We start from the raw sequence: 10,167 nt of genomic DNA, 5'->3' as shown, positions 1-10,167 counted from the left end.
GTTCAGCAGAGGAGGAAAAGATTTGGTCCTGACAAAAAATGAACATGAAAGTGTTATGGAAATGTTATTTTGATGTTTTTTATTTTACTGAACGTTGATTGAAGTTTTTAATTTAAAATGCCCTTCACTTGGACTTTTGTTAGGCATTTTATGTTACAGCCTTTTATTGTTAAGAAAGTTTATCTCAATACAATGTTACAAAATAAAGTATTTCTGAAGAAAACTATTAATTTGGTCATTCTTGTTTTCATAATTAATGCAGAACTGCTAAATTCCACGAAGCACACATTTTTTTCCTAAAAAAAGGCCACATATGAATTTGCGATTAATCGCAAGTTAACTATGGACAATGCGATCAATCGCGATTAAATTTTTTAATCGCCTGACAGCTCTAGTTTTAAGATCATCAAAGGAAACTGAGTCACTCACACAAGGAACATAACTTTATCTTAATAAACTAACAAAAAAAGTAAAATAAAAACTCATCAAACAGAAGAAGCTTTGGTTTGCTGCAGACACTTCCAGTGCTGGAACCCTTCAAACAAAGCGTGGATTGACTGTGGGCTGAGCTCGCTGCAGCCGCCAGTTATGTCATGTCGGGGCTTGATGAGGAAAATGCCTCATGAACCTGAGAATCTGACAAATTCTTTCGCAGCAAATTTCCCTTTGGCACTTTTTAGAGAGTAAACGGAGCCTCTCATACCTCCATCTTCTCCGCAGAAAGAACGCCTACGATGTCACTTTGAAAGAGTAGAGGGGTTTGGACTTCTTGGACTGAGAAGACAACTGTTGCTGAGATGAAACCAGATCATCTTCACACTGATCTGAATCCCCACAAAAATGCACACTGCGCTCTGAGGCAAAAAGATCCAATAACAGTGTCAATAATGCCAATTCTTTGGTTTTTCAGCATCCTGCACTGGCTCCAGAGTACAAATACACCAGCAACAACCTCTTCACACAACAAGAGGGGCTTGGACTTGATAAGCTTTTAGCTTCATCCAAAGCCCGTTTTCCATCTCCTAACATCTTTTGTTACATCTGGGATTGTTTGTGGGATAATTAGCATCGTTTTTTTTTTTGGTTGTTTATTTTTGTTGTTCTTGTTCGAAAAATAAAAATGAGAAAAATAAAAAAATTATTCCATCCTTGCAGACATTGGCTCTCAAAGATTTGACCCTTTCTGCAATCCTGGACTGCCTCATCTAAGAACTGGATAATTCAACCTGGATTAACTTCACAGAAGGAAACAAAGGCGGCGGGGCCACAGGAGGTGTACTTACAAAATAAGGACTGTGATTCTTGAAGCAAATGGTCCCAAATCCGGCATTTCCTTAAGTTCATTGTGGTTCAGTTTTCTTCAGACAGAAAACACAAATGTTGGTGAAGCCTCAGAGAAACTTGAATTGAAGGCCAGAAAGAGAAGTGTACTTACATTTCACTCAGATTCTGCAGGTTGGAGAACAAATCTCTGTTAACCGTCTGTAGTTTGTTATGACTAAGGTCCCTGTTAAAGAAAAGAAAACAAACATAAATCCTCATTTTAGTCATATTTTAATGGAGAAGCAAGAAAACACACTTGACTTCCAAGCTGAAACAACTCTGAAATGAAAAAGTAATGAGGATTGGTGTCGTTCCCTAAGTGAACAGCAGGGGTCTACACTGCTCGATAAAGCTACGTTCACACCGATCGTGATTTGAGAAGCTGGATGGTCAGGCAGTAGAGAGCTTCAGTCGGCATGGCAACATGCTTTGGTGATGCAGCCACAATTCGGATGTGTCATCATTTTCCAGAGTTAAAACATTTGAGCTTTGGTTGAACCAGGGAAGCTGATCGCTGTCGTCTGTACTCCTCACAAACATCTTTTTTAGTATTTGCATCAAAACAACAATTTTAAAAAGTCCTCTAATTTTCTTCTTCTTTTTCCTTCCTTGGATAATGCAGGACAGGACACAGTGATGGGCTTACCAATGCCTTTGTCCAGTTTGTTAGCATCAGTAAGCCTAGAGGCTAAAACGAGGGTAGCTCCTCCCACATTTGGTGAACGCGTCAGGTCTGTGAACACATCTGGCAATGACTTTGGCATGTGTCAAAACTCAGGCGGTGGACGTGAATCGTCACACAAATTGCGTTTGGCGTGAACTCCTAATGTAAAATGGTCTGCCGTTGCAACTCATCATCATTCATAAACTGTCCTGTACAACTGTGAATGTCTTTGTTAATGCGATTTCTGCTCAAAATAAACATACTAGGATCAAATGTCACATGAACACAGCACTGTCTTTAGATTGACCGGTGACGTTTGAATCCTCTAATCTACGATGGTCTCTCTACTTGAGTTTCAAGGCCTGTTTTTGCAATTAGAAAGACTGGAGTTCAACAACATCCTAGCTGGATGAAAAACAAACAGATGAAAAACAGAAAAAGTTAAAATTGGTCTGATAGAAACCAACAAGTCATGTGACCACATTGACATCCACCCTCAGAAAGCCATCATGAAAAAAAGGATTCATTCTAATGACCTGTAATGGATTCTTTAAGCCGACTTATTAAATGTTTACATTTTGAAAGCGTTTTCATTTCACAGCAACTGCAACCAGACTAACAGTGGAAACGGTTGATTTGACAATTCTAAGCATTCTTCTGGATTTATGTTGAGAAGAAAGTCAGGATTTAAAGGCCAGCTCCAATGACAATTAACATCTTCTTGAGGCATTTTTCTGATGATGGAGGACAAATATAAAGAAAATTAAGCTTAAAATTACATTGGAGCAGTTCCTTATTCAAATTGCTGTGAATCAGAAAGCCAGATGAAAAAATATCCTATTAGTAGTGTAGAAATATGCTGGGTGGGGCCACGAGCCCATGCTCCGCCCCATTCTGATGCAGACAAATAGATCCATGAACGTCTTTGTTTTCCTGGTCTGAGCTGGAATCTGAACCTGAACTGTACAGCTGGATAGCGACAATACTTATCCATATTTTTGTTGTATCAGTAAGGTTTGGTTGGGGGTTGAGACTTGTTTTGGACTGTATGATAAATTACAGATTCAAAGGAATCAAACAGAATCCTTTGCACATTTGACCAATCAGATAAACCCCTTCATGTCGTTGACCAATCAAATTGAGTCTTTTTATGTTAGATGTAGATGTGGGTGATTTTAACTTTTATTTAAATATCGTGTAGCACTAGTTGGGGATGTGAGGGGCTGCAAGCCAACAGCAGTGTGTGAACAGAGAGCTCTCGATTATGGGTAACAGGAAGGGGGAGCGGTCCCATCATTTAGAAGTAAATTTCTAGTGAACTCCTGCCGCTCTGCAGAAACTATGTCCTTGAAAACAACACAGGTTTTTTTGGATAATGGCTAAAAACGACATAATTATAGTTAGAAGACCACTGGGAATGGTTTCAAAATAGATCAAAAGATGATGGCAGTGGGACTTTACAAACCGACCTGTTGTCTTTAGAAGTTCCTGTGAATTCCAGTCCTGATATCTCACAAATATCAAAGTTGGAGCGAGCCGATAGTAGAAGCTGCCAAACATCTGAGAGTAACTAACAAAGTTTCCAAAAGTGCAGCTTCTCGTTCAAATGACTTAAAGAGCTGGTTTGGCTTTTCCATCCTCCTTTATAACGCAGCTGAGAAGGTCCATGCCAGACGTACTCAATCATACCAGAACCTTCCTTCCTCTGAGCCAAAGCAGACAAGAACAAAGTGGAACAGGTCTCCTTTCAGATAACTCTAACTTAAATTACAAAGAATAGAAGCCAAATGCAGCTGTGTTAGCAGTTGTATGTCCATTAATAATCAGTAGTTTACTAAACTTTGTAAACTTCTCAGAAGCAGAGCTCCTCTGGGGGTTCATCTGTTTTTCAGAGAAGTATTGCTGGAGACTAAAACCATGTGTAGCGTTCATCGTCTGCTTCAGACTGAATCAGATTTTCTGTGTTTTGACTTTGTCTGAGCCCCCCACTCCCCACCACCAGTTGGGTCTTGGATTCATCTGAGGAAGCTTTGGCTGAGGCTCATTTAAAAAAAAAAAACCTTAAACTCTGTTGAAGACGTCTGGCGAGCAGAGCGTGGGGCTCCATAAACGCAGCGGAGTTATTGGCGCTGCTGCGCATGATCAACGCCGTGGTGCCAGACACTTTTTTTAACACCTCCCTCCTCTGGCTTTACCTCCCTCATCTGGAAACCATTAAGGACCGCTGGGAGGAGGGGAATCATGTATTCACAATGCGGGGGAAACGAGAAGGATGCCTGAACCCCTCCGCTGGATTTGGTAGAGTCTGTTTGGCTTTCAGGTGAAGCTTCAAAGACATATCGGACCCTTTTTAAAGCATGACAACTTTTTCCCTACAAGCAGCTTTGTGTTGCTGTAGCTCCGGGAGGCAGATGGAAAAGGTGTCGTATCAAATCCACAGATAAAACCAAACACATCCATTTCCCCCACAGACAGGCTCTGAGTGGAGCAAGATAACACAAAGAGCTGCATACAAGCTGCAGCCTGTTGGTGCAGCAAACCCACAGAAAGATTTCCTAAGATACTGAAAGTGAAGGAATCGACAGCCTCTTAGGCTGAGTTATTGTTCACACCGAGCAGCAGCACAAGCAAAAAAAGAGCTGAAGAAAAACAAAGACTACTGCATTTTCTGCACTATAAGGCTTACTTAAAGGCCCTTTTCTTTTTTCCAAACATGCCTTACGATCCAGAGCACCTCATATATAGATTCATCCTGGTTGTTTGTACTGATGTCCTTCTGAGTGGTACACAGTAATCTGTCAAAATGTCTAGTATTACTGTGAATATGCTAACGTGTAGCGCTGTCGCACTGGGATTTTTTGCTGGTTAATAGTCACAGTAATGTTTGTTTTAGCGGTAACAGTCTGCTTTTTACATGTTTTAGCAGCAGCTAAAAACACATTTTTCTTAATTTTGTTTTTATATTCTGTTTTACTTTGTTTTTTACTCTGTTTTACTGTGAAGCAGTTTGTGATTTTTATCTTGAAAGGTGCTATATAAATAAAGATTATTATTATGTTTTCAATACCAGTTAATGATTAGTTATAATTAGTGGTTTCCGATGTGATTCATTCTCAATTTTGGTTCATTTCTAATGATCTGATTTACTGACCTAAAATGGATCAGAACATCTTGATCCGAACTTCCACCAGAGTGTTTCAGAGACAAATAGCTGGTACCGAACAGAGCAGGTGAAGTTTTCCAGATTGCTGGTATTTCTTCATGATAATCAATTAAATATGTGTACAAACAAACAAGTAAACAAGAATGAATGTCAAATCCATTCACATGTTAGTTTGATAAAGTTCAGCCCACTGTTGTTTTTCCACAATAATCATTATTAGAACATTCTACCATGTATGGTCACATGATACATATTTGAACAATTCAAAGCGTTTCCACACATGTGCTCCCATCACATGCGTGTTGTCCACTGTAACGGAGCTTGATCATTTTCATATTAAGAAAATAAACCTACCCTGTCTTCATCCAAATGGTATTTTCCAATATTGATATAATCCACTGAATCCATTTTCCAATCATTCTATTATAAAGGTATAGGTCAATTCAATGAACAAGTTCCCTCAGACAGATCGATCTGTTTGGATCAGGAGTAGAAATCAAACCATTGATTAATCATTACACCCCTAGCTGTAAACAAGGTTGGGAGTTAGAGATAGGTGTGTAACGGATCACAAACTCCTCCCACACGCAGAGGGAGCTTCAGGTGAACAGACTTTAAGATAACTGTGAAACAGTTACTTTAGCGCTTGTTAAACCAAAGACGATGTACGATGTCCCAAACCGTGGCCTCTCATCCATACGGATCACGGATTATCCATGATCCGTTACACCTCTAGTTCAAGATATTGTGACATGCTAACCCGGCTAACGTGTAGTGCATTCCAAACAAGTTCTGGAGTTACTGTGAACATTGTTAATAAAGTCTGACTGACGACTTCTCTCTGACACTTTGTCTCACTTATAGTTTGGTGCGCCTTATAAATTCCAAACTAGAGCATTCATTGATGGTGCACCTCGTAATCTGGTGCACCCGATAGTGCAGAGAATTTAGTAACTAGTAAATGTGCATTTTATTTCTAATGACTAAAATAAATACAATATTTAGAAAGAAGGCAGATTTTCTGTGGCCTGTGTGATACCAGCGTGCCAATATTAGCTTCAAATGCTGGCTAAAACAGTCAACCAGAAAATTAACCTTAGCTTGGTTTTTAGGGCTAAAAGATAATATATTCCTGTATTTATGCTGCTCCTTGAAAAATATTTTTCTAAAAACAAATAAATCTGTCTTTGCCTCGTTTAAGCTTTTCAAGCAAAATTGATTAGCCCAAAGCACTAGCAAGGATACAACGACTAGCTAATGGAAGCCCAAGTGGTGTCAGCTAGTAAATGGTTTTGTTGGCATTCTTGAGCATTTATTAGGCATCATTTTCAACCAAATCTCAATATTTAACCGTTTCCTCCCCTTAAATTGCTGATAAACAGGATTGGTTATCAGTAAAGTTCTGTTGCGTTTTACTTTCTCAGTTTTCTTATTTTCAAGTCAATCAACATTAGTTTTTAAGGGGCTAAAGGCTAATATTATTGCTTTTGTTTTTATTTCTTCATATGGAGTTTTCAAGCTGAAAATGTATCATCCCACACTAGAGCTAGCAAAAACAAAACTACGAGCTAATAAAAACTTAAACGATGTTGTAAATGTTTGTTTAAAAATCAAGCTTCTTCAGGGAATTACCAAGAGTTCAAAGGTTAAATGAAGCTAAACAAATAAAACACATAAGTGAAATTGTTTTGTTTTTTTTAACCATTTTTAAATATTAGGGATTTATTTTTAACTAAACCTAGATTTTTGACCGCACCCCCAAATCTCTTAACAGTCAGGGTTTAATCCTCTGTTCTTCCCCATCCGTCTTCCTTTCCCCTTCCATGAATCTGTCCCAAACCAAATCCCAGCGCTCCTCCTTCACCGCCTCTGCTGGCTCTGCTGCTGCTAATTCAGCAGAAATCAGGGGGTGCTGGAAAACAGAGGGCTGGGGCTTTAAGGGGCTTCAAAAGTGCTGGAGAGCCACTTGTAAAGTCGCATGCCAGAGTGAGAAGAATTTTTCCCCGATGTGGAGACATTTTTATCTTTTCTTTAAACCCCCCTCCTTCATTTTCTTTGGAAGAACAGGCCTTGGTTATGAGGCGCAGGCTGTTTTCTCTGGCAGCTTCAACTTTCCACAGCAGCACATTCTAGGTGGAGAAAAAGAGGACGGAGGAGAAGGCAACAAGCAGGAACAGAACCGGGCCTGACACAGAACCAGCTTTCATGTTCAAACAATCCAGCCAGTCATTATCTGAAATAACTATTATAATACCAATAATAATTGGAATAATCAAACTATGGAAGGTCTTCTGGTTCCAACAATGACATTCATGTAAGAAACCAGAACACACAAACAGAATCTGATTTATGCTTTAACCGCCTCCCAGTGTAAACAAACTACAGCAGAACAGAGACCTGGAAGGTCAAACACTCAGACCTTCATGGATGTGGAGTGAGTATTGGATCAAAGAATGAGTGGAACTATAAAAGCTTTACATTCAATTCTTCACACTAAAACATATTAAGAAAAATGATAAAATATTACATGTAGTTGGTAGTTTTAGACAAATTTAGCTTAAAATAATATTTTGAAAGAGTTGTGGATTTTTCCCATCATGCTTTTAGAAGACGAAAGAAATAAAATAAATATAACAGAAACAAATCAGTTTTAAAGTTTGGTCGAATAAGTCACATGTAAGCTCAGATTTCGGTGCTAACAGAGTGAGAAAGCAAGTAAAGAATAATCATTAGAATAGTCATTAATTATAAAAGAATTGATGTTTTAGCACCGGTAGAGTGTAGGGAGATTTTCTAAAGAGAACTTACAGTCGAACAGTCCAAACGGGGAACCACATTGGAAATCGTCCCTTTTCCACCTGACCGCAGTCCACAAGTTCCCCAAAACACTGACAGGGAGGCGGGCACGTCCTCGACCCGGACCCGGACCCCCGTTCCAGCCCCAGAACCAGGAAGAAAAGCGCGGCGAACCCCGAAAAAGTCCTGGGATGCGATGGGGGCCGCATTGTTCCGGACGTCGTGGGTTCTTCAGCAAACAGTCCAAAGTGTGAAAGCCCACAAAAAGAGGAAAAAACCCCAAATGAGTCTCCTTGGAGCTGCCTCCCCCACCCGTCCGCTCCTAAATCCGTGTCCTCGCGGCCGCGTGCCTCGCAGACGTGACAAACAGCGAGCCCATTCCTCCGGAGAAAGTTCTGCCGAGATCCTCGCGGCTGCAGTTTGAGGGAACTTGTGAGGCTCAGGATTCCCGCAGCGCATGAGCAAACACCAGAGGTATGCAGGGGGCGGGGCCGCCGGGGATCATGGGAAATGGAGTCACCACAAACAAGTGTCTAACTAACACAAAACTAAACAAAAGCAAGGGAAGAGTTTAAAGCTGTCTCTACCTGGAGTAGATTTACTCCTAAACACTTCTATTCTATTCTATTCTATTCTATTCTATTCTATTCTATTCTATTCTATTCTATTCTATTCTATTATATTCTATTATATTATATTATTTTAAGTCATTCCTAGTGGTCTTTTGTAATTATAATTATGTCATTTTTAGCCAAAAAAAAGAACCTGTTTAGTTTTCTAGAACAGAGGAAGTAGTTCCTCAGAAATTCTCCTCTGAGTTGAGGGGGGGGGGGTTTGGCACAGAGCAAGTCCACCCCCATTTCCCATTACCCTTTTGTTTAAAGTTCAACCCTTCACACCCCCAACCTAAACATCAGCTGTGCAACAAAAATGGTGATCAATATCATCGCTATCCATCCGTACAGATTTGATCCAGATTCCACCTCAGGCGAGGAAAACAAAGACGTTCATGGATCTATTGGTCTACAAGTGAATGCATCAAAATGGGTAGCGCAGGGGGATTGTGGCCCACCCAGCATATTTCTACGTAATAAATATGATATTTTAAACAGCATTTTTTCCTTCATTCATCATTGGGATTTATGTGACTACATGAGGTAAGATTGACTCTCTTTCTAATAAATTTGTTGTCTCTTAAACTTTAAAAGAATTGTAATCTAACCTTTGAAAATGTATAACTGTAAATAAAAGTAGCAGAACAATATATACATTTTTTTTAAATCCATTGGAATTCATCAAACTCTCATTTTGAAAAAAAGTATTGAAGTCTTTCATTTTTAGAGCTTGTACTAGACTGAAGAAAAGACAGGAAGCAGAGCTGGAGGTAGCAGAGATGAAGATGCTGAGGTTCTCTTTGGGAGTGACCAGGATGGATAGGATCAGGAATGAATACATCAGAGGGACAGCACATGTTAGAGGTTTTGGAGATAAAGTCAGAGAGGCCAGACTGAGATGGTTTGGACATGTTCAGAGGAGAGACAGTGAATATATTGGTAGAAGGATGCTGAGTCTAGAGCTGCCAGGAAAGAGGTCTAGAGGAAGACCAAAGAGGAGGTTTATGGATGCAGTGAATGAAGACATGAAGGTGGCTGGTGTTAGAGTGGAGGATGCTGAAGACAGGCTTAGATGGAGGAAACTGATTCGCTGTGGCAACCCCTGAAGGGAAAAGCCCAAAGGAAAAGAAGAAGAAGAAGAAGTACTAGATGTTGTCACTGACAAAAAAGCAAAAACACATCATCAATTTTATTTTGATGACAAAATCTGTTTTCAAATTGCTTAAATGTTTAATATCAGTGTTTTTATCTCCCTATTGAATCAAGATGGCATGGTAATTTGACAAACTGAGTTTTTTCTTCTAAAATCAATGCAGTTTAAGAAAGTTTTTAGGCTCTGGTGTTTTCTAAGGTGTCTCATGGCTACAAACATTTCCACTTGAAAGGCCCTTCATTGGGTATTCATTACCTGACCCATGTGACACTTCCCCTTTGGCAAAGTGTTGAACTGGTCCTGTTGACCAACGTTGTATTTTATACTTTTTCTAAATCTTTGCTGTTTGTGGTTGAGTTGCTTCTCATTATGAAATCTTTACTTGGGCGTTTTTCCAATGAGCCTAAAACTGAAGAGTGTCAGGATCTCACTGGTCTGTGACTGGAAGACGCAA

At 39.7% G+C, this 10,167-nt stretch overlaps 1 protein-coding gene across 1 annotated transcript in view; it reads right to left on the bottom strand.

Moving 5' to 3' along the window:
• Nucleotides 1–8,401, bottom strand: part of lrig3 (leucine-rich repeats and immunoglobulin-like domains 3) — a 36,510-nt gene extending 28,109 nt beyond the window's left edge. Inside the window, exons 1-3 of the mRNA XM_024294663.2 lie at nucleotides 7,959–8,401; nucleotides 1,436–1,507; nucleotides 1,284–1,358 (exon numbers count right to left, since the gene is read on the bottom strand). Of these exons, the coding sequence (XP_024150431.1) occupies nucleotides 1,284–1,358; nucleotides 1,436–1,507; nucleotides 7,959–8,155 (344 nt within the window). The 5' untranslated portion in view covers nucleotides 8,156–8,401. The remainder of the gene's footprint in view (nucleotides 1–1,283; nucleotides 1,359–1,435; nucleotides 1,508–7,958) is intronic.
• Nucleotides 8,402–10,167: the final 1,766 nt, after the last annotated feature.

Source organism: Oryzias melastigma, linkage group LG23 (assembly GCF_002922805.2).
Source record: "Oryzias melastigma strain HK-1 linkage group LG23, ASM292280v2, whole genome shotgun sequence".
NCBI classification, from domain to species: Eukaryota; Metazoa; Chordata; class Actinopteri; order Beloniformes; family Adrianichthyidae; genus Oryzias; species Oryzias melastigma.
The sequence above is the reverse complement of the archived record's forward strand: the minus strand, read 5'-3'. Positions and strand labels throughout refer to the sequence as shown.